The sequence below is a fragment of the Hyperolius riggenbachi genome, chromosome 10, assembly GCF_040937935.1.
Source record: "Hyperolius riggenbachi isolate aHypRig1 chromosome 10, aHypRig1.pri, whole genome shotgun sequence".
NCBI lineage: Eukaryota > Metazoa > Chordata > Amphibia > Anura > Hyperoliidae > Hyperolius > Hyperolius riggenbachi.
The window spans coordinates 221050610-221074444 of record NC_090655.1 but is presented as its reverse complement, the minus strand read 5'-3'; the positions used below and the strand labels follow the sequence as shown (position 1 = coordinate 221074444).

The following is a 23835-nucleotide window of genomic DNA, read 5'->3' as shown; positions in this document are numbered from 1 at the left end:
TCGGTGGGCTCAAGAAGGTTTGGAAAAGCTCACTACTGAGGGAAGTATTTAGGATTTGAGTACTTTTCCGTTAGCCGGGCGCATCCACTAGGTGGCGATAAAACTCCTGGAGGGGGAATAGTAATTATCGCCACCTAGTGGATGTGCCCGGCTAACGGAAAAGTACCAGGATTTTTTTTTAAATTAATTACAGGTTTGCTTTAATTTATTTACAATAAAGTATAAAAACTAATAGTACATTTTATGAACATCAATTAAAACTGACGATGGAGCGGGGAACCTCACAGTGGTGTCTCCCGATGAACGAGGTTTCCCGGTCTATCTTCCTGCCTGTGGGAACACACCACGGCGCCAACGAGAGTTCAAACAATTTCGGCACTTTCCGCAAGAGTCGTTGGAGATCTTAAAGATCCGATCTGCCGTGATGGCCGTTATTGCCATCATGCCAAAGCGTCCTTCAACTAATCGTGCACCTGTTACCCATGCCGCAAGATCGCGGAAACAAGCGCTCAAACAAATCGGCAGTCAGAAAAATTAATGTGAAAATTGTGTATTAGGGCCAATCCTTCATATTGTTCAACTTAGAATATTTTAATTACGGTTATATAGGTAATCAGAATTGTTTATGATTATTTTATGGTCGTGATGAAAGTTATCAGTCAATCACACTACCACAACACGACATTTGCCAGCACCTGGCAGCAGAGAACTTATAGCAGCCGCTAGAGGTCGCGCTGCAGGCGTCCCCCGGGCCAGTGCTGTGCACGGATTGCATGGCCGCCAATACAGCGCTGACCCCCCTATTCTGCATACAGCGTATATAATGGAAGTCCCTCTGCCCTCCCCCGACATCGGCTGGAGTCACAGGAAGCCTGACCCCTTTTCCTCGGCAGCGCACGGGGCCTGCATGCAGAACGGCGGCCATGTTTGTGGAGACCAGACCCCTGAAAGCCAAGCGGTGGTCTCCGACAACGTGGCTCCAGCAGCGCGGACAGCTCGGGAAAATGCGGCTTGTGCTCCGGCGTTTACAGTAGAGAAAAAAACCAAGTGACATAATAAAGACCCGACATGTTCTTGGGAGTTTACATTATTAGTGATTGCAAACTGGAGGCTGATGTGTTTCCCATTGTGCAGCCCATCCAGCTGTGACCTGGCCACACAGGTGAGCTATATGCCCCCCAGGGGGCCCCCCACCCTCTGCACACCCTGCACTGCTGCCATCTGGGGGGGGGGGGATGGGGAGTGGGGGGTCTCCATCCTTCTGCTGGGCAATAACTGCAATATGTTACTGCTAGAAATGCAATATTCACAGCACACCAGTGTAGATGTTCTGCATGGATGATGTGTGACCTACAGTGTGTTAGATGGGTAAGGCTGGCATAGAAGTAGTCTGCATCCTCCATAACGGAGAACACAATTAAATTAGGATTAATCATCACTGCCATGAAATGCAGTTATCATAACATTAGGATTAAGTGCTTGCAGGATATTCTGCATTACTGGATTACATTACACATTCACATCAGTGCCAGAGGAGCTTACACTCTAATGTATAATCACAGATATTATTCTGCATGTTCTACAGTACTGATTGCACCAGAGGAGCTTGCACACTAATGTTCTGCTACACTCACACATTATTAGGATTGTTGGTAATTTTATCATGCAGAATATTGCATTCTATTCTACTGAGAAACACAAATCTCTGCACCTGTTTGCTCTCTAGAGTCGCCATTCATTATTATATATGGGCGGTATATTCCACAGTATTGAATTACTACCATCATCCCCAGAACCAGAAGAGCCTACACTCTAATATCTCCACCACAGTCACACACTGATATTGTTATTTTGTTATTATACCTTGATATAGCTCTGACATATGGCAGTTGACTGTATAGTCCTTCTTCATCAGTCTCTTTAAATAACAATTTAAACATCTCAATTATTATAATTATTTTTTTTAATTATAATTCTAGTATTAATATAGCACTGACATCTTCCACAGCAGTTTTACAGAGTGCATAATAATATCTTATGATAACATGAATTCCTATCATAGTTCATCTTAGTCAAGGGCCAATTTAGGGGAAAGCTACTCAAGTTATCTGTAGGTTTTTTTGGATGTGGGAGGAAAGCAGAGTATACAAACTCCATGCAGATTGTGCCTTTACTGGGATTCAAACCAGAAACCCCAGCATTATAAGGTGAGAGTGCTATCCATTACACCACCTAATGTAGAGCTGAGATATTCAACGGTGCTGTATGAAGATCCCTGACCCATCCACATTATTTAGTATTTATATAGCTCCAACATCTTTCACAGCGCTGTATAGAGTATATTATCTTGTCACTTGACCTCAGAGGGGCTCACAATCTAATGTTGATGTCTTGGGCCAATTTCAGGGGGAAGCCAACTAACTTATATGCATGTTTTGGGATGTGAACAAAAACCCACACAGACACAGTGAGAACATACAAACTCCATGCAGATAGTGCACTGGTTGAGATTTGAACCAGGGGACCCAGCACTGCAAATCAAGTATGCTAACCACTACACCACTGTGTTACCCAGCAATCTCTAATGTCTGTCGCTCTGACATATTTCACAATACTGTACTATACAGAGTCCTCTGTGGCTCACACTCTGTCTTCTCCAGAGCCATATATATTTTAATTATTAGCAATAAACGCTAGCAAATACGGTTCCTTTGAGCACAGCAGAGGTCACATTTAGTCAACAAGTGAGTCACAATTAGTCAAAAAATAAGGAATGAGGTTAGGGGTTGGCAGGGGGCGGAGCAATGTCTCAAATAAGCCTATAAATATACCTCCACACTTTTGAGATAAAAAATAGAGGCACTTTTCAGACACGTCTCTGCCAAACCCCCAGACACGCCCACCTCAACACATACAAGAAAAAACCCTCGCGCAAAAGACGTACTTTCACAACTCAAACCACTCTAGCCCTTTCTATCTTCACTACATTTCTGTGATTTTAGCACCTGAAAAGAATATATTAATAGAGAAGAGGTAAATACTGTAAGCTTAGAATTGCATGAACAGCTTTTTAGAAGAAAAATGCATATGTTTATTATACAGTTTACTCATCACTCCAGTAGGAAGGACAAATGAGGAAGAAAGAGAGATGTGTTTCAAAAGAGGGACTGTTGGGAGCCATGCTGTAAATATACAGAGAGGCGGGACATAGACAGATATGTCATAAGGCAGGCATGGCAAACAAAGATGGGAATGGCTTAATTCTCATGAGGTATGAGAAATAGACAAAACAAATAACATTTATATTTCACTTTTCACCTGTTAGACTCAAAGCACCAGAGTTGCAGCCACTATAGGCAGTAACAGTGTTATGCTAGGTACACACCATAAAATTTTGTGTTAGATAGATGGATCGATAGAAAATTTCCGACATGTTCAATCTTATTTACAATCGTTTTTCTGATAGATTTCTCATAGAAGTGAATGGAAATAGATAAGAAAAGATAACAGAATCAAATCGGTAAAATTGAATCGGAAATACAATCGACTGAAAAAACACATCGTGTGTACCCAGCATTAGGGGTCTCAGCCACAGTCACCTACTGAACAGGAAGAGGTTAGATTTGAACCCAGGTCAAGAGCCCTTTACCAGTACACTATCCAGCCACGGCTACAGATCTCTGGCACCTGCCTAAGTTGCCTTGCAGCTCTGGATCCAGCTCTGTAAGTGGGATTTGTGCTGGTGATGTAGTGAATGATACATTAAAGTATATTAGGCAGCAATCACTCTTGTCTGTTGTTTTCTGTGTGAGTTTTTCTGCATGTGTTTTCTGCACACCGTGTGCATGTTCATGTGGACAAATGTGGGCATTTTTTTACAGCAGCTTATTTAACTGTTACAAAAAAATGCACACAATGTATGGAATTATGCTGCATTTTTTTTTCACTGCATGTGCAAAAACGCATTTAAAATGTTCCTGAGCCTGGGGGAATACCTATGATTCAGCCGCCGGGAGATTTGGGTGCAGGGTAAAGATAAGGATAAATGGCTCACCCTGCTCCTGCACAAGTCCCGGCGGTGCTAATTACTGTTCCCCCTCCAGGCCACTGTGGATAATGGGGAAAGATGAAACTGGACTTCCAGTTATTTCTGGTGGCCAAATTGCAGTGTTTTTGTAGTCGTTTGTGCTCTGTCTTTTGACAGCGCCCAAATTACTCACTGAGCGCCGCTATAGCCGTAATTTCTATTACGGCCTATGGTGGCGCCGGCTGCACCCAAATCTCCTGCGCTGTTTTTACAGCGCTCAGCCTGGGGGAACAAAGGATTTTTACTTACCTGGGGCTTCTCCAGATCTCTGTAGTCTGCTCATCTGCTGAGCGCCTGTCAGCCAAACTAAAGTCGAGATTGAGGTTTACAGTGGCGGTGAAGCAGATTTTCAATGTACTGTATGTTTCACTTTATGCGTCACATTGTGTGATGTGACCTTGCAACATAACTGTAGAGTGAGGGAGCAGCCAGAAAAGTCAGAGGTTTGGGTACGCTTGCCTTTGAGCAGCTTGCAGGTTCTAGAAAAATATTGTAGAAAAATATTTTTATGTTGAATTTTTCACCAGACAGTGAACAGAACTTGTATCTGCATAGCATTGGATATAACATGGGCATTAGACATAGTGACTGGGAAATGGGTAGTGGGAACCTGCAAGATTATACAGCGCAGAAATAATTTACACATATATAAATACTGGGAATGACTGCCCTGGGGAACGTGGGGTGTAACAGGGGTGTGATGTGTGTCATGTGACCACCAGGAGCTTTATACACACTATGTAGCCGGCACACAAATGACTTCCTTGTTCAGCTCAGTTGTGTTTTTATGGTGAAGTGAAATAGAATTTGAGGCTGGGTTCACACTGTAATGGATGAAAAGCTGAGCCTGTAAAAACTGATCTTTTTTCCTATCAGCTTCTGTCGCCATCCACTCGGTATACCAGTCCTTGCGGTCCTCCGCTGCCGCCGTCCAATCGGGTCCCTGCACACTAGAAACGCCGGTATACGATTCCCAGAGCCCCAGCAGAAGCACCAGGCCGGTTTCACACTGTTAACCAGCGTTTTCATTGCGGTGCGATGCCAGAGTCACATCGCTCCACAATACCAAAATCCAGCCTTTGGGGAGTTCCGCGTTAATACGCCGTAATACCTGTCTTACAGCAGGCCACGCAGGAAGTGAGGCTCTATATCGCTCACTTCCTGTGGCCGAAAAGATGAATTGCATGGAAGTGTATTGGCAAAATACGCTTCCGCGAATACGTGTCATGAACATTTTTAAATTTGTGCAGTACCATAGACTTACATGACTTCCAGTTTGAGGCACGTCGCTGAGCAAGATGCCTGACAACGCAGTGACACACTCGCGGCAACCAAGCATCAAAAATATCACTTCCGCCGCCGCGCATCACATCGCACAGGTATAAAAGGCCACATAGACTTTCATTGCCGAGCGTTACCGTGCCGTAATGAAAACGCCTCAGTGTGAAAGGGCCTCAGGCTCCCATCAGTTTGCATCCTCCTTGAGCACCAGGGAGGATTCTCATTGGTCCACTACTCAGTGAACCAATGAGAATCCTCCATGTGGAGGAAGGATTCCCATTGGTCTGTTGCAAATCAATGGAAACCTGACAGGGCTCGGATCGGTATGCCAATGTTTTTTCTGTGCAAGGACCTAAGTGTTTTGCAGCAGCAGGTGAGTATTTTGCAAAATGGATGCGTTGAGCAGCCTAGAGAGAATGGACACCATCTGTACTCATAGGCTGCCATTGATTCTGTCGGCCTCCGCCTCATCTAGCCGATCCAGAATTATCGTGCAGGATCCAAAGTTGCTTTCGGTTTGTCAGAACAGACCGAGCGGATCCGTTCCCAATGGACTGATACTAGTATCCAGTGATGTCATAGAGAACCACTAGGATTTCTGTAAAGGGACAGATGACTTGCATATCCACCCATGATGCATTATGGAGTGAAAAATTCAAACATTAAAGTGGATCTGAGATGAACTTTTACTCATTGCATAATTGTGTTCCTTTCCTATTGTTCATAGGGCATTCCTCAAGCCAAATACTTTTTTGTTTTTATTTTAATACTCTAATTCCCTATACATTAAACAAGCCATGCCCACAGGTTTTCAGAGAGCCAAGGCACTTTCAGACAGTAGCAAGGGCTCATGGGAGCTCAGTCTGGGCAGGAGGAGGGGGAGGTCTTTCTAGCCAGAGATTTCAGAGGCAGGGGGAAGGAGGGAGGAAGAGGGGGGATTAGGCTTTTTTGCTCAAGATGCAGATAAGCCTGCCTCTGTGTAATGCTTACAAACAACATGGCTGCTGCCATTGTATCACAGGAAGAAATAATCATATTCTATTAAAGCTGTTTGCAGCTAGATTTGCTGTGTAAACTATCTAAACTTTAGATAAGATATATAGACAAGTTACTTGTTATAGTTAGTTTTTCATCTCGGATCCGCTTTAATGGGCACCTTGAAGCAAAAGTGGGTGACAGATCCCCACTTCTCCTGAAAGCCCAGCTCAGAGATGGAAGAGCCCTTATTAGTGAGTTCTCTCCATTGAGAAGGACCCAGGTCTCCTCATTTATAGACATGTTTTCCATCTTAATGCAACGTAACTTGTATTCAGCTTGAGATTAAACTGCAGATACATGGGATTATTATTGCTGACCATTTATATAGTGCCGACATATTTCAGAGCACCTTACAAAGCACATAGCCATGTCACTGACTGTCCTCTGAGGAGGTCACTATCTAATCCTACCATAGTCATAGTCTTATTACCTACCATATTATTATTATGTATTTATATAGCACTGACATCTTCTGCAGCACTTTACAGAGTACACAGTCATGCCACTGACTCTCCTCTGAGGAGGTCACAATCTAATCCCTACCCAGTGTTCCCCCCAGGCTCTTTTTGCCGGGTGCTCCACCCGGCTAGTTTTGGTGAGCACCCGGCTCTCATTGGCTCACCTCCTCCTATGCTGTAAGCAGAGTTGCTTAAAGAAGCACCGGCCCAGCATTCTCTTATCTTGCCCCACCCGGCTACTTTTTCATACCACCTGGCTGTAAAAAAATTCTGGGGAGAACACTGCCTACCATTAGGCATTTGAGGGATCAGTCTGTTGGATTGACCCAATCTCGTTGCACAGTGTTACCTTCTACCAATTTTACATACATGCATACACATCACAATACATACATAGACATATGACTATGGTAGGGATTAGATTGTGAGCTCCTCCGAGGGACAGTTAAAGTGAACCTCCGGACTAAAAATCTACTCCGCAGCACTGAAAAGGCTTGGTGTTTCTTTAACAGTTTCACAGCATCAGAACTTTGTTTTTCTTACCAAAGTCTCATTTTTAGCAGCATTTTTAGCTAAGCTCCGCCCCCTCAAAGAAAACTGCCCATGCTTTTTCTCCCTGATGCTGTGCAAGGCATGATAGGATTTCTGATGTTGTTGTTCTCATTGCCTAGCAACTGGGAGGGGTGATCAGGACACACAACAGTTGAAACTGTGTCTCATGCTCCCTGTCACCTCATTTCAACCAAAAAGATGGCTGCCCTCATGAAATCACAAACATTTGCCTGTTCTTTTAAAACAGGGTGGGTAAGAGATTATATTACCTATCTATTTTAATTAACATAACTAATGTAACTTAATGACAGTATTGTTGTTTAGGCTGAAGTTCCTCTTTAACCTTCCTCGCGGTAACCCCGGTAAAGCCGCGCAGGAGGTTTTCCCAGGCCCTGCTGGGCCGATTTGCGCAATTTTAATTTTTTTATAATCTTTATTTTAGAAATTGTGTGAAACAGTTGAAAACATAGCAAAAATCAATGTTGCATAGTACAGGCATTGTTGATAACTTATACACTTCACATGGCTCAACATTTCTTGAAAAAGTGTGTATCGTCCAGAGCGCCAGGTATTTACGGCATATTTAACACTTATGTACTTTCATTAGTAGTGCTATAAGAATTCACATTATATAGTCCAATAATGCTCCATCTATAGAATCTATAAAATGTATTATACAGTATGAACATTTGTCCACTCAATCCCAATTTTGATTTTAATATTTCTATCTCTCCCTCCCTCCCCTCCTCCCCCCTGTTTTCTCTCTGGGTGTTTCTCTCCTGTGTGTTAATTCTATTTGTTGGTGTCATACACTATTTTTGATAGGCACCACCATCAACTGTTGCCTCAGGTCCTCCTGCACTACCCTTTCATTGCTCCTATGTTAATCTAAGCGCCATGGAATTCTTCTGTAGTTCTGAAGTAATTCCAATAAGACCAGGTCTTTTTATAGGACTCTGTTTTGTCTAGTGCTGTGTATGTAAGATTTTCCATCAGCTCTATACCATCTATTTCCTTCATCAGTTCCTCCACACCATGGGGAGTTTCACTTCTCCAGTGTCGTACCAAGAGGCATTTGGCTGCGTTGAGAATATGCTTTACTACTGATGTTTTATAGCTTCTCATAGCCCAGTCATAAAGATGAAGGAGGTAAAACTCAGGGGTATAAGGAACTGCTCTATCCGTCAGTGATTTGACAAGTCGTTCAATTAGTCTCCAGAAATCAGAGATAGCAGGGCAGAACCACATAATATGTGATAGGGTACCTCTCTCTATCTTACATCTCCACCATTTGTCTTCCTTCTCTGAAAACATATTGTGAAGCTTAACAGGGGTGTAGTACCAGTTAGTGAGCAGTTTATAGTTAATCTCCTGGATCCTAGTTGTTTTGGAGGATTTATGAGTGAATATACACGTTCTTTCTTTTTGTGCTGTAGTAAAGGTGGTCTCTAATTCTGATTCCCATGTGTGGAAGAACGATAAACGAGGTTCTGCCAAATTTGACATGATGGCATAGAGCCGAGAGAGAGTCCTCCTAATGGGCTCTGTACCAAGGCACAGTTCCTCAAAATCTGTATTGCGTCTGAGTTGGGATGGTTGAACTCCATGGTTCATTAGAAAGTGTCTGTATTGGAAGTATTCCCACCATAGAATGTTCTCGTTCTCGTGTTTCCCTCTGAGTTCGTTTAGGTCATGCGCAATTTTTTATTTGCTGCACGCAGCTAGCACTTTGCTAGCTGCGTGAGCACACCGGTCGACCGCAGCCCCGCGCTGATTCGCCGTTATCCGCCGCGCTGCAGAGCCCCCCCAGACCCCGTGCGCTGCCTGGCCTATCAGCGCCAGGCAGCGCTGAGGGGTAGATCGGGACTCCCTTAGACGTCACGACGTCCATGACGTCGGTGACATCATCCCGCCCCATTGCCATGGCGACGGGGGAAGCCCTCCAGGAAATCCCGTTCTTGGAACGGGATTTCCTGAACGCTGATCGCCGGAGGTGATCGAAGAGGGTAGGGGGATGCCGCTGAACAGCGGCTATCATGTAGCGAGCCCTAGGCTCGCTAAATGATTTAAAAAAAACAAAAACGCTGCGCTGCCCCCTGGCGGTTTTTAATAGACCGCCAGGAGGGTTAAGTGACAAGACCATATACTTTGTGCAGCGCTATATAAATACTAAGTAAAAATGGTAATTAATTGATAATCTTTACTTGTTTATTGAACAGTATTTATATACTGCAGTTTTTCTCCAGATATGAGTGTTTTAGTTCCTCACACTAGGATATATGGCAAGCAAAAAAATAAGTCTTTCTGATTGATGTTTTATACTGTCCTGTACACTGATTATGCTGTAGGTCTTTCTGAATGCATGCCTGGATTTTTGGGGGACATGAATAAATGTTTAGTATGTTCTCTGCCTCTCCTGAAGTGATGCATTGTGGGAGTATTTACGTACACAGTACACACCCAGAGATTGTCAACCAGATGCAAATACTTCTGGCTTGCAAGGACATTTAATTTAGTTTGTATGCAGCTTGCAATTGGCAATTGCAATTCAAAAACAGCAGGAAGTTCATCTGATTGGCCGAACTTTAGGCTGTTTGCGATTATCAAGCAATCCAAAAGTAAAGAGGTCCTGTAGTGACATAGAAAAATGCAGTAAATTATTCAGGGCACCCACCTTTATTATAATTTTTATGGTTTAAGCATCAGAAGCACTTCCTATATCTATATATTGGTATGTAGCCTGCCCTCCCACTGATGTTTCACCTTGCAGAGGATTCTGGGAGATGGGTATTATTTCTGCTGGCTTTGGAGCACTCAGCATACAAACATTCTAGACTATGCTCTCTTTAAAGGCACTAGTCTGCTTTAGGGGACTCAGCGGGAAATCTCATAGGGAAATTCCACTAGCGTGATTGAGTGGACGGCACCCTCTCAAACTGCTAGGTTTCCAATAGGTTGTAGGTAACTACACCCACACTATTTGGCCAATCACAACACTTTGTGCTGTAGGATGGTGCTGTGATTGGAGGACTCTTCCTTATGAGGCTTCCTGCTGGGTCCCCACAGTAGACTAGCGCCCCTTTTAAAAAAGATCCACCATAAAAATTCAACTTTATGGACCTAGGAAAGTAAGTTGGGGACAAGAAAGCAATAACAATCTAAAAGAAAAGTTCTAATCATTTTGCACTTTGCGCAAATCTAAAGTTTTTGCTTCAAGCCTTTGGTGAGTCAATCTATGTGTTGTTTTATTTTAGAACGGCTATCTGACTTACTGAGGATGGACAAGGACAGGAGCCAGATGACTGACAAGATACTCAATCTCACCCTGGAGATCATTTACCTGCTGACTGGAGAGGTGAGGAGGTTTCTGGGAGTTGTTACTTGATGTCATTCATTTCTCTGTTAATAATACAAAGCCTTGTCAAGAGAGTTGAGGAGAATTCTGGGAACATCTCATGACATCACTGATATCTTCATGAATGAAACACACAAATGGCAGGAGAGGTGAGGAGGATTCTGGGAGTTGTTACATGATGTCATTGATATCTCTGTTAATAATACAAAGGCTTGCCAAGAGAGGTGAGGAGAATTCTGGGAACATCACATGACATCACTGATATCTTCATTATAGTGGATCCAAGATAAACTTTTACTCATTGCATAATTGTGTTCCTTTCATATAGTTTATAGGGCATTCCTCAAGCCAAATACTGCTTTTGTTTTAATACTCTAATTCCCTATAAACTAAACAAGCCTCGCCCACAGCTTCTCCAGAGTGCCTTGGCACTCTGAGCGTTAGTAGCAAGGGCTTATGGGAGCTCAGTCTGGGCAGGAGGAGGAGGAGGTTACTAGCCAGAGATTTCAGAGGGGAGGAGGAGAGGGGAGTGAAGTATTCACAGGCTGAGGGCTGGAGATACAGATTAGCTTGCCTGTGTGTAATGTGACAAACAGAACATGGCCGCTCTCATTGTATCAGAGGAATAAATAATCATAAACTGTTGAAGCTGTTTGCAGCTAGATTTGCTGTGTGAACTATCTAAACTTTAGATAAGATTTATATACAAGTTACTTGTTATAGTTAGTTTTTCATCTCAGATTTGCTTTAATGAAACAAAAATTGGGGCGGGAGAGGTGAGGAGGATTCTGGGAGTGTCACATGACATCACTGTTACCTCTATTAACAAAACACAGACTTGACTGAAGAGGTGAAGAGGATTCTGGGAGTGTCACATGACATCAATGTTATCTCTGTTAACAAAATACAGAAATGTCTAGACAAGTGAGGAGGAGCCTGGGAGTGTCACATGACAGCACTATAATATCTATAAACACAGACGTGACTGAAGAGGTGAGAAGGACTCTGGGAATGTAACATAACATCTGTATGAAGGAATCACTTATCTAGCTAAAAAAAAGAGAAGTTCTAAAGGGGTAGCATGACTTAACTACTTATTCTGTTCTGTTACTTAGGATTATGTACCATCAAAGAAGTCCATTGATGATGCAACACCCAGCAGCAGTCGTCCCCATGTCTCAGAAGGTTCCAGCAGGAGCCAAAGCCCTACCACAGAGCCGCCACCCCCCTCCTTGACCCCTGAGAAAAACAATGACGAGGAGATTCTGCAGCTAACCAATAAAATTATTGAGCTGTTGACAAGAGAGGTGAGCACTGCTGGGAATTGATGAGCAGCATCCAGTGATAGCAGAGAGTGGGTCAAATACAATAACGTTATTACTTTGTTGTGGTAGGTTCCAGTGAAATGTCAAGATGTGGCCGTCTTCTTATCCATGGAGGAGTGGGAGTATTTTGAAAAACACAAGGATCTGTACAGTGACGCTTTGTCAGAGAACCCCCAACCTCGCTATTCTCGTGGTGAGATAAAATCATTTCTATTCATATGCTGGCTGAGGAACACCAGGATCCCCTTTCTCTTTGCTCTTCAGAAGACCCCCAGGCCATCTTTATCACCACAGGGTGTCAGGAGCAGTTTATCAACTTTTGAGCCAGAGATGGATTAAGATGGAACAGGGCCCTAGGCTATGGCTCTTCCTTTTGGTACTTTTGGTAATCTGAGGTACAGAGGGGTCAAAGAAGGTGGCAATGTGGCCCTTTGACACCAGGGCTGTGGAGTCGGAGTCGAGGAGTCGGGGCAATTTTGGGCACCTGGAGTCGGAGTCGTAGTTTCAGAAACTGAGGAGTCGGGAGTCGGAGTCGCATGGTTGTTGTACAAAATCCACAGCCCTGTTAAGTATTAGACTAAGGAGTCGGAGTCGAGGAGTCGGAGTCTGAGCAATTTTGGCTAGCTGGAGTCGGAGTTGGAGTCGGAGTCGTGGTTTCAGAAACTGAGGAGTCGGAGTCGGAGTTGGAGTCAGAAGATTTTTGTACCGACTCCACAGCCCTGTTTGACACCCACTAGGCCCCATTCACCTGCCCAGGTTGCCTTGTGAATAATTCTGCTCTGCTTTCAGCCCATTGAGTTGTCTGGAGCTTGCAGCAAATGAATGGTTTTGAGGGGATGGAATCTTTATAAGCTGCTGAGGATACTGTGTTCCTAGATCTTTGCAGGATCTAGTGTCAGATCTTGTTTTTGTCTGTGTGGGAGTAACCTGATTAGCCAATTTGAAATAACGTTTCAAGTACCAGGCAAGGAGCCCAGACACTGACCACTTGCTGCATCACAGACTGTCACTGCTGTAGGTTGCAATCTTTTCAGAGTGATTCAGTCTCTGTGCCCTGCCCCCCTGGTAGTCTGAACATCAGCACGGGCCCTTCCCATGGATCCTGGCACTGACATCTTCCATTCATCTGCGTCAGGTCATCTGATCAATATGATTTGTAGGTGCTGGTGCCTTGTTTCACAAATAGAAGATGATATTTCAGCACCCTAATTAGTTAACTGTTAGAACATAGATAGTTTTCATCTGTGCCTGGAGATGGAATCTGTAATAGTCACAGAATCCCCCCTGAGGCTCCAGTGATAAGTTACATTGCAGTTAGCCCACCTTCCCAGAGCCATCTGGGATGGGGTTGATGTACTTGAAGCAGGTGTTGGGTAAAAAGGAGAAATTGGATTTTTTTTCCATTAACAGTAACTGCCTTCAGCATGGTTCTGCTCTGCTCTACTGATGGGATTTTGGTTGGTTGTTGACCTTTAAAATTCAGTTTTCTATAACAAACAAGGCCATACAGTTATTTTCAGTTGTACCTCAACTCATAGGTCATTACTGGTTGAATGATGCACTATTCTAAGAATACATGAAACAAAGCAAACCAAAACAAACTCATATTTATTTTGGATTGCTTTCATTCTGTTTTCTGGAAGTTTGGTTAATTTGAAGAATTAAAGCTCCTCTCCAGGCACAATTAAAAATGGCCTCTTTGGAGAAAAGGATGCTCTTTCCTCTAGGAAGGCTTCCTCTGGTTCCCTCTTCTGCTGCTCCTTTCTCGCTTCCAGGTTCTCTATCATCCAGTCCAACAGTAGAGTTCATGGGGAAAGCCTCTATTCAGCGACCTATGTCCAGCCCAATTCTTCCAGTGACCAGCCCCTGGTACTTGCTCAGGTAGCAGCCTTGTCAGACAAAGCTGCCAGCGTATCTGACTGAGCCAACTACCAGAAGCGCTGGAATAGATGGTTGTCCTGGAGAAGACTGAATCTTAATTACAGTGACAGTAGTGTCATGTGACAAACTTGATGGAAGATGAGTAGCGGGAACCAGAGGAAGCGTGCCTGGCTAAGATGGCCTTTCCCCCCCCAGAGGTTAGTTTTTTGGAGGGTTACATAGTTCCACTTTAATAGATAAATGTTTGAAATGAATACAACTTTACATGACTTCTAACAAATTATTTTCTAATCCTAGTTTGAAATTTTTTGTTTTTGACAGACGACATTAGGTCCAAAAATTCTGCAGTTATCCAACCTACCTTTCAATCTTCTGAGTTTATTGGAGGAGCTAAAGCTTTTTTTCCAAGGCCTAGCCCAAGGGCAGAGTATCTGACAATATACAACCCCAGGGAGTGGCCTGGAAGATCTGTGAGTGATGAATGGGACGATTCCACTTCAAGTGATGATGATGATGATGATGAAGATGATGAAGATCTCCGTAATGCCGAGATTTACATTCAAGCTCAATATACGTCTTCTGCTGCCCAAGCTCCAGAGTCAGACTCCAGCGACGAAGACGTCATCTACATATCAACCCAACAAACTCAAACCAAACGCCCAGTGTTTCATAGAAGAGAAGAACCGGTGTCTCGACAACAAGTGAGCGTTCAACATCTCTACATCCCTCGGGCACTTGCTTTTAGACAAAACCCTGTTCGCCTAGTTCCTAAGCCCAACAACAGTAACAACAACAACAACACTCCCAAAATGAATGCCATGTTAATGAGACGCAATGAGGTCAACCAGAGCTTAAACATCAAACCCCCAAGTTTAAACATCAAACCCCCAAGCTTAAACATCAAACCCCCAAGCTTAAACATCAAACCCCCAAGCTTAAACGTCAAACCCCAAAGCTTAAACATCAAACCCCAAAGCTTAAACATCAAACCCCAAAGCTTAAACATCAAACCTCCACCTCCTCCAGCTCCTCAGGCCATGCCAATGCCACGTAGGATCTACAGCTGCCCTGAATGTAACAAGCTTTTTCCTACCAACGGGGATATGTTGAGGCATCAAAGGCTTCATAAGAAGAAAAAGCTGACTTGCAACCAATGCGGAAAAATCTTCCCCTACAAGTCGCACCTGATTCGGCACCAGAGCGTTCACACCGGCGACCGGGCTTTCGTCTGCTCGGAGTGTGGTGAAAACTTCCTTTGCAAGTCACACCTGGTTACCCACCTGAGGATCCACACGCGGGAAAAACTACTCGTTTGCCGTGACTGTGGCAAACACTTCTCCTGCAACTCTGCTCTCATCACCCACCGCAGAATCCACACAGGTGAGAAACCCTTCGTCTGCCCCATCTGCGGCAAGGCATTTGCCCAAAGCTCCAACCTTCTTTCTCACCAGAGAGGGCACACCGGGGTCAAGAAGTTCATCTGCAGGCAGTGCGGTAAGAGCTTCGCCCAGAAGAACGACTTGAATAGACACTTGAAAATCCATAGAGGACAAATTGTTTTTCCACAGTAGAGAGAGTTTTTCCTTTTTTTTTTCCTTGCAGAAATAAAAGCTTGTTAACCTTTCCCAAGTGCCTGTTGCTATTAAACCGTAGTTCAAAGGGTGTGTCTGTAAGCTGTCATTGATAGAACTGCAGAGTAACTAGAACACTCACATTGGATATAGTCTGTATGTGAGCTTCAGAGGTGCCCTGTTAGCAGTGAGAGAGTCCGGTATGTGCAGAAGAGACAAGGTGCTGCAAGATAAAAGACAAAGAGACCAGGCTGTGGCTGGTGGAACGTTCTCACCTCCTATGTTGACCCCTACGAGATAATCAGCTGGCATGCTTTGACCTGCTCTGCAGGGGACTCGGCATACTGGAACGGAGCTGTTGGCTGTGGGGGGGTTCTCTTTGTGAAGGTCTGCTGCAGGTGATTGGGAACATAACGAAGGCTGTGTCACAGCAGTGGATGTTTCTCTGGTGAGAGCAGCTGGTGCAAAACCCGATGTGCTGGGAGGTATATATAGTGATACATTCTTTTTAGTTGCTTGCAATGCGTTTCCTGGGGCTTACTCGCCCACTTCATCAGGCAAAACCTGATGCTTGATGAAGCTGGGGAGTGAGACCCCAGGAAATGGTCAGCGAAGGAGGTGAAAACATTCCACCGGCAGCAGCTTAATTTTAATGTACATTCTTAAGTGTGCTCTCACTACTGGTCACTCTTTACCATAGAACATACACATTGGCACTCATTATTAATATTCCCTTTTCATATAGAGTCAAGAATGTAGCGCTGTCCTTATAAGAGGAGTAGATTACTAACATGGATACAAACAATCACAAATTCACATAATGCAGGAGGATTTGAGCAATGGGCAGTCATAATGGGCGTGACCTCCATCCAGCCCCCCCCCCCCCCCCCCCCCACCTTCCTCTGTATGCATGCATTTTAATTATACAGTATCTCACAAAAGTGAGCACGGCTGAGGCAGAGGCAAGAGAGGCTCTAGCCTCATGGTGCAGTGTGTGTGTGTGTGTGTGTGTGGGGGGGGGGTTAGGCACAACTCACAAAGCTATCATTCCTCTACTGTGTTTCAAGCAGAGAGAAATAAGGCAAGGGTTTACATGGCAGTGACTGCAATCCAGATAACTAGAGATTAAGGTGTTGGGGGCCCTGGGGTGCCTCTTAGTCTAACAGCAATCAGTGTGTGACAGCTGGGGTGGGAGGGATGGAGGGACGCATTTTGTTGTCTTAGTGCTGGAGGATAGTGAGTACACCTCTAATTTTTTGGGTCATTATTTTATTACAGTATATCTTTACATGGGACAACCCTAAAGGTATGACACGTTGGTAAAGTAGTCAGCGCGCAGCTTGTAAACAGTGTACATTTGCTGTCCCATCAAAATAACTCCTCACACAGCCATTATTGTCTAAACTGCAGGCAAAAGTGAGTACACCCCTAAGAGAAGAATGTCAAAATGTTGTTGCCCACCATTATTCTCCAGCAATGCCTGAACTTTCTTGGACATGGAGCTCACTAGAACTTTACAGGTTGCCACTGGAATCATCCTCCATGATGAAGCTGGTGGATGTTAGAGACCTTGTGCTCCCCCACCTTCCTTCAGATGCTCAATAGAATTTCGGTTTGGAGACATGTTTCAGCTAGTCCAGCACCTTTACTCTTAGTTTCTTTAGCAAGGCAATGGTCGTCTTGGAGTTGTAGTTGGGGTTATCATGTTTGACTACTGCCCTGCAGCCTAGTTTTTTTTTTCGAAGGGAGGGGATCACGCTGTGCTTCAGTATATTACAGTAGATGTTGGCATTCATGGTTCTCAATTTACTGTAGCTCTCCAGTGCCTGCAGCACTTATTTAGCCCTGAACCATGACACTTCCAACACCATGCTTGACTGCAGGCAAAACACACAGCTTTGCGCTTCTTTTCTGGTTGCATCCACAAACACGTGACATCATCTGAACCAAATAGGTTTATATTGATCTCATCGGTCCACAGGACATAGTTCCAGTAGTCCATGTACTTAGTCTGCTTGTGTTCAACAAATGGATTGCTGGTTTTATCAGAGGCTTCCTTCTGGGATGACTGCCATGTAGACCAATTTATTGCAGTGAGCAGTAGTGACCTTAGCACTAACAGGCTGAGCCCCCAGCCCGTCAACCTCGGCAGCAATGCTGCCACACTCATACGTCTATTTGCAAAGGACAACCTCTGGATATGAGTCTGAGCAAGTGCAATCAACTTTTTTGGTTGACCATGATGAGGCCTGTTCTGAGTGGAACATGCCCTTTTAAACTGCTGTATGGTCTTGAACTCTGTGCTGCAGCTCAGCTTCAGGGGTTTGACAATCTTCTTATAGCATAGGCCATCTTCATTTAGAGCAATGATTCTTTCTTTTAAGATCCTCAGAGAGTTCTCTACCATGATGTGCCTTGAAGGACTTCCAGTAACCAGTATGAGAGAGTGTGAAAGCGATAACATCAAATTAACACACCTTCTCCTCATTCACACCAGATACCTTGCAACACTAACGAGTAACGTGACCCCCAGGGAGGGAAAATGTCTAATTGGGCAGAATGTTGACATTTTTCACTTAGGGGTGTACTTACATTTGTTGCCAGCGGTTTAGACATTAATGGCTGTGTGTTGAGATATTTTTATGGGACATAAAATGTACAGTTATACAAGCTGCACACGGACTACCTTACCTTGTATCAAAGTGTCATAGATTCACTGTTGTCCCATGAAAAGTTATAGTAAAATATTTACAAAAATGTAAGAGATGTACTCACGTTTTTGAGATACTGTATAGAAATATGAATCTGGGCTCCAATGCCACATTAAACATCTAATAAAACGGCAGTGAGGAACATAAAATGCAAGAGGCAGGAGGGAATTGGTGGGAGTCTGTTGTTAGGTAATGAATGGTTAGGGGGTAATAAATGGGTAGGTAATTTCTAAGAGAGGGGCTTTGAGAGTCTGAACTTTGCTGAGGCTGAGGGGAAGCCGCATAGAGGAGTAGGGGAGCTGCTCTAGAGGGAGGGGGGGGGGAGGGAAGAACATTGTCCCCCATTTCATCCAGGTTTTGATAGATACTTAAACCTCCAGCCTCCAACATAGAGGATTCGGATTTGTTTAGGAGCTGGTGGGAGAAAACCCAACTGAATCAGCTTTACTTATCTAAACACATTAGATGGGTACTGTGTTCAGGCCAAATAGTACCTGGTTTATGAAGGGCTATACATTGGTGGAACCACCATCTCCTTTTTTATATTAGGGATAGTGTGGGTTCCTGCTCTGATTGTCCTGGGGTTAAATTACACTATCTGTGTTTTTAATTGACTGACCATTCCTGCCCCGCAGCCCCACATATGTTGTAGGCCAGGTACTTTTTGACACTTTCTGCTTAGCTTACTTCTGGATTTTTTTGGGGATGTCTCGGTCTCGAGATCCCCACTAATAGTTACACTATGGTTCCTCTGTGCAGACACGAGCCTTACAGTTATCATTGACCTCAGAATTATTGCATTACTTGGAGATGGGTTTGTACAGTGGGATGCGAAAGTTTGGGCAACCTTGTTAATCGTCATGATTTTCCTGTATAAATTGTTGGTTGTTACGATAAAAAATGTCAGTTAAATATGTCATATAGGAGACACACACACACACACAGTGATATTTGAGAAGTGAAATTAAGTTTATTGGATTCACAGAAAGTGCGCAATAATTGTTTAAATAAATTAGGCAGGTGCACAAATTTGGGCACTGTTGTCATTTTATTGACTCCAAAACCTTTAGAACCAATTATTGGAACTCAAATTGGCTTGGTAAGCTCAGTGACCCACCACCTGCATACACAGGTGAATCCAGTTATGAGAAGGAGTATTTAAGGGGGTCAATTGTAAGTTTCCTTCCTCCTTTAAATTTCTCCGAAGAGTAGCAACATGGGGGTTTTAAAACAACTCTCAAATGACCTGAAGACAAAGACTGTTCACGATCACGGTTTAGAGGAAGGATACAGAAAGCTGTCTCAAAGATTTCAGCTGTTTCCACAGTTAGGAACATATTGAGGAAATGGAAGACCACAGGCTCAGTTCAAGTTAAGGCTCGAAGTGGCAGACCAAGAAAAATCTCGGTTAGACAGAACCAACTAATGGTGAGAACAGTCAGAGTCAATCCACAGACCAGCGCTAAAGACCTACGACATCATCTTGCTGCAGATGGAGTCACTGTGCATTGTTCAACCATTCAGCGCACTTTACACAAGGAGATGGTGTATGTGAGAGTGATACAGAGGAAGCCTTTTCTCCGCCCATTGCACAAACGGAGCAGCTTGAGGTTTGCTAAAGCACATTTGGACAAGCCAGCTTCATTTTGGAATAAGGTGCTATGGACTGATGAAACTAAAATTGAGTTATTTGGGCATAGCAAGGGGCGTTATGCATGAAGGAAAAATAACACAGCATTCCAAGAAAAAGACCTGCTACCTACAGTTAAATATGGTGGTGGTTCCATCATGCTTTGGGGCTGTGTGGCCAGTGCAGGGACCGGGAATCTTGTCAAAGTTGAGGGACGCATGGATTCTACTTAGTATCAGCAGATTCTGGAGACCAATGTCCGGGAATCAGTGACAACGCTGAAGCTGTGCCGGGGCTGGAACTTTCAACAAGACGACGGCCCTAAACACTGCTCAAAATCCACTAAGGCATTCATGCAGAGGAACAAGTACAACATTCTGGAATGGCCATCTCAGTCCCCAGACCTGAATATAATTGAAAAGTCGTGTGAGTCAAAGAGAGCTGTCCATGCTCGGAAGCCATCAAACCTGAATGAACTAAAGATGTTTTGTAAAGAGAAATGGTCCAAAATACCTTCAACCAGAATCCAGACTCTCATAGGAACCCACAGTAAGCGTTTAGCGGCTGTAATTTCTGCAAAAGGAGCATCTGCTAAATATTGATTTCATTTCAATTTTTGCACACTTTCTGTAAATCCAATAAACTTCATTTCACTTCTCAAATATCACTGTGTGTGTCTCCTACATGATATATTTAACTGACATTTTTTATCGTAACAACCAACGATTTATACAGGAAAATCATGACGATTAACAACTTCGCGTCCCACTGTATAAAGCCACTGTGGAATTTCTAACTAGCAGTGTGTTTCACAGAATAGCAGCTAGAAAGCATGTTTCACAGCTGTCAGCCATAGGGCTGGTGCACACCAGAGTGGTTCTGGTTTTTAAAAACACCAGCTGTTTGAAAACCGCTTGGGTAATGTATTTCAGTGGGATGGTGCACACCGTAGCGGTTCGTTTTTTCCACAAACACAAACTCGGGTGCTGCAGCATTTTTTAGATTTCTGAGGCATTTCTGCCTCAACGTTAAAGTATAAGAAAGTGGAAAACCGCTCTGAAAAACGCTAAATGAGAGCGGTTTTCCAGGCATTTTTGTTACAGAAGCTGTTCAGTAACTGCTTTACTGTAACAATACATGAAATCTGCTACACAAAAACACTAGGCAAGTTTAAAAAACCTCTCTAAACATGCCTAGAATCACTCTGAAAATCTGCTTCAAAAACCTCTAGCGTTTTGTGTATCTGCTAGAGGTTTTTGGTGTGCACTGGCCCTACGTGTGTTATGATGTCTACACAAAGGTGTCTTTAATCAATACCTTCGAAATGTTGGATTTATACCCCTGAGAGATGACACTTGATCTCCACAGAGAAACCTACTTCCTTAAAGTCTTGGTCTAAAAAAATTCTCAAGAACTTACCTAGCTGTTTAGTGAAGGCTAAAGGACCTACACTTTCATATGAAACTAAACCTACAAGTTCATTTTTTTTATCCTTACATTACTGTCATCTACACACTATACATATATACCAGAAATATTAGAAAAATGAGTGAGCCATATTAGGTTCATTGGTAGTCAATATACAGTAGTGTAGCTTTCAGTAGCCACTCATTAAACAGAACATCTAAACCTGGAATGTCTCTTATTCACACAAGAAAATAAATAAAGGTCTTCTCTCATGCTTCAAATTATTTTTGGTTGAGGAGCAATCCATTGTATTGGAGACCTTTATTTATGGTTACCCACTGTGAAATCTATAAAGGGTAAGACCACCATTTGGTTGGCACTGGAGAGTTAAATGGAACAAAATAAAAGCTGTGAATAGAAAAGGCAATGTCTACCCAGGAAGGCTCCCTGGTCTCATCTTTTTTCTTCTCAGGTCAACTGTCCTAGCCATGAAGCTGTTGGAACTCTAAATCCAAGAGGACCACTAGTCCTGTCCTTTCCACTACTCGGCTGTGTGGGAAAGTGTTGACAGATGGGGCTATGTCTGAAAGCAGCAAGGAGGAATGGATACCGCTAGATGGAAACACGTTCTGCATGGTTTTGTATTGTATTATATTGTACCCACAGACTAGTGTTTATATTTTACCAGGAACCAGACTACATCAAATGGATAGTGAATGGAGAATAAGAAATATAGAACCAGACATTGGCACTGTAGTATAAACAGGAGGGTTGCAACTGTACCATCCAGGGCCGGCTGGTTAACCAGCTACCATGCTATGCGTGCTCTGAACAAAAGTATTCAAACAGTAGATGGAGAAAAAGAGCAGAAGTCGGCACTGCAAGCAATTAGGTTTATTCCAAAGTCAAAAATGCAAATGGAAAAGTAGTAGAGTGCTAACCAGTGCAACAAATCGAAGGATGGGTGCACATCCCAGTCCTGGTGGGCAGTCAGTGGGTGATGGATGGTGGGTGCAGGGCACAGCTACCTGACGGACGTTTTACGCAAACATGCGCGTCTATGGAGGCTTGATGGGCTGGATAGTACTTTCTTGTGTCTTTAGGGTCTTTCAGTGGTGAAAGCTCTGAACTTGAGTTCCCAGATCTTGGCACCTATTTCGCCCCATCCAGCTATCTTCCACCGCCCACCCTGCACCAAAAGGATCTTTCATATTGTATATCATGAAAGATGCAACAGTGGAGGTAATTTACCCTGAGGCTGCAAGCACTCTGTCTAAAGGTGGGTACACACATCAGATAAAAGTCTTTGGAAAATGAAAGATCACAGACCAATTTTACCCCCCTTTCATGAAGTATGAGAGCCATACCTACACAGTCAATTCTATGGAGCTGAACTCCCCATCAGATAAAACTCTTTGCAAGATGCTGCACACAAAGATGCTGTACACATGCAACAGATCAGTATCTGCAAAAGATCTGTATCTGCAAAAGATCCATTCCTGCAAAATGCATTCATAGTCTATGATATCTGCAGATCCTCATACACACCTTGTTTAACAGACATTCATCTGCAGATCTGACAATCATCTGCAGATCTGAAAATCCATCCTGGTGGATCTGATCTGCAGATTAATGTCGGTGTGTATGAGGATCTGCAGATATCATAGACTATGAATGCATTTTGCAGGAATGGATCTTTTGCAGGAACAGATCTTTTGCAGATACTGATCTGTTGCATGTGTACAGCATCTTTGTGTGCAGCATCTTGCAAAGATTTCTATCCGATGGGGAGTTCAGCTCCATAGAATAGACTGTGTAGGTACTACATGGAAGGGGGTAAAATTGGTCTGTGATCTTTCATTTTCCAAAGACTATGGTCTGATGTGTGTACCCACCTTAAGCCATCCCCTTGGTAGTCCTTTATTCAAACCTCAGTCAGAAGATGAGGAAATTGAGCACTTGATACTTTCCCAGGCTGGTTAAGCTTGTTCAGACCAACAAGGCAAGTTATCGTGCCTTGTTGGTCTGAGAACTTTACAACTCATTTCTATTGGATATTACAGGGTTGAACAATAAGCATAAAGAGCTTTATCATTGTCTGGAAGACTGATGATGTTATCCTTCAGTTATGTTCTTTATCTGTAGAATCATTAGGGATTGTTGCTGGATGAAGTTAGTATAGGTGAGTATAAAAGTGCATACACACATCCAATTTTGATAGGCCAATCACTGACCAATGTTACCACCTCCATGCAGTGTAATGGCCAACAGACTTTGAATGCTATGAACAGATGGGGCTTGATTCACAAAGCGGTGCAAACTGTTTAGCACGGGTGTGCTAAACAGTTAGCACGTGAAGTGCTGTTCGCGGACTTTTGCGCACGCAAAGTGCCGCGATTCGCGCGATCGCTAACTTTTGCACGCGCAAAACTCCGCGATCGGCACTTCACGTGCTAACTGTTTAGCACGCCCGTGCTAAACAGTTTGCACTGCTTTGTGAATCAAGCCCATTGTGTAGGTAACCTTTTATACCATATGG

General features: G+C 43.6%; 1 protein-coding gene across 1 annotated transcript; it reads left to right on the top strand.

Annotated features, from left to right (window-relative positions):
* Positions 1-898: 898 nt before the first annotated feature.
* Positions 899-15601, top strand: LOC137534548 (gastrula zinc finger protein XlCGF53.1-like). The gene is made up of 5 exons (XM_068256090.1): positions 899-1162; positions 10671-10771; positions 11887-12078; positions 12166-12289; positions 14299-15601. The coding sequence occupies exons 2-5, from the start codon at positions 10694-10696 to the stop codon at positions 15546-15548; spliced, it is 1644 nt and encodes a 547-aa protein (XP_068112191.1). The 5' UTR covers positions 899-1162; positions 10671-10693; the 3' UTR covers positions 15549-15601.
* The last annotated feature ends 8234 nt before the right edge of the window (positions 15602-23835 follow it).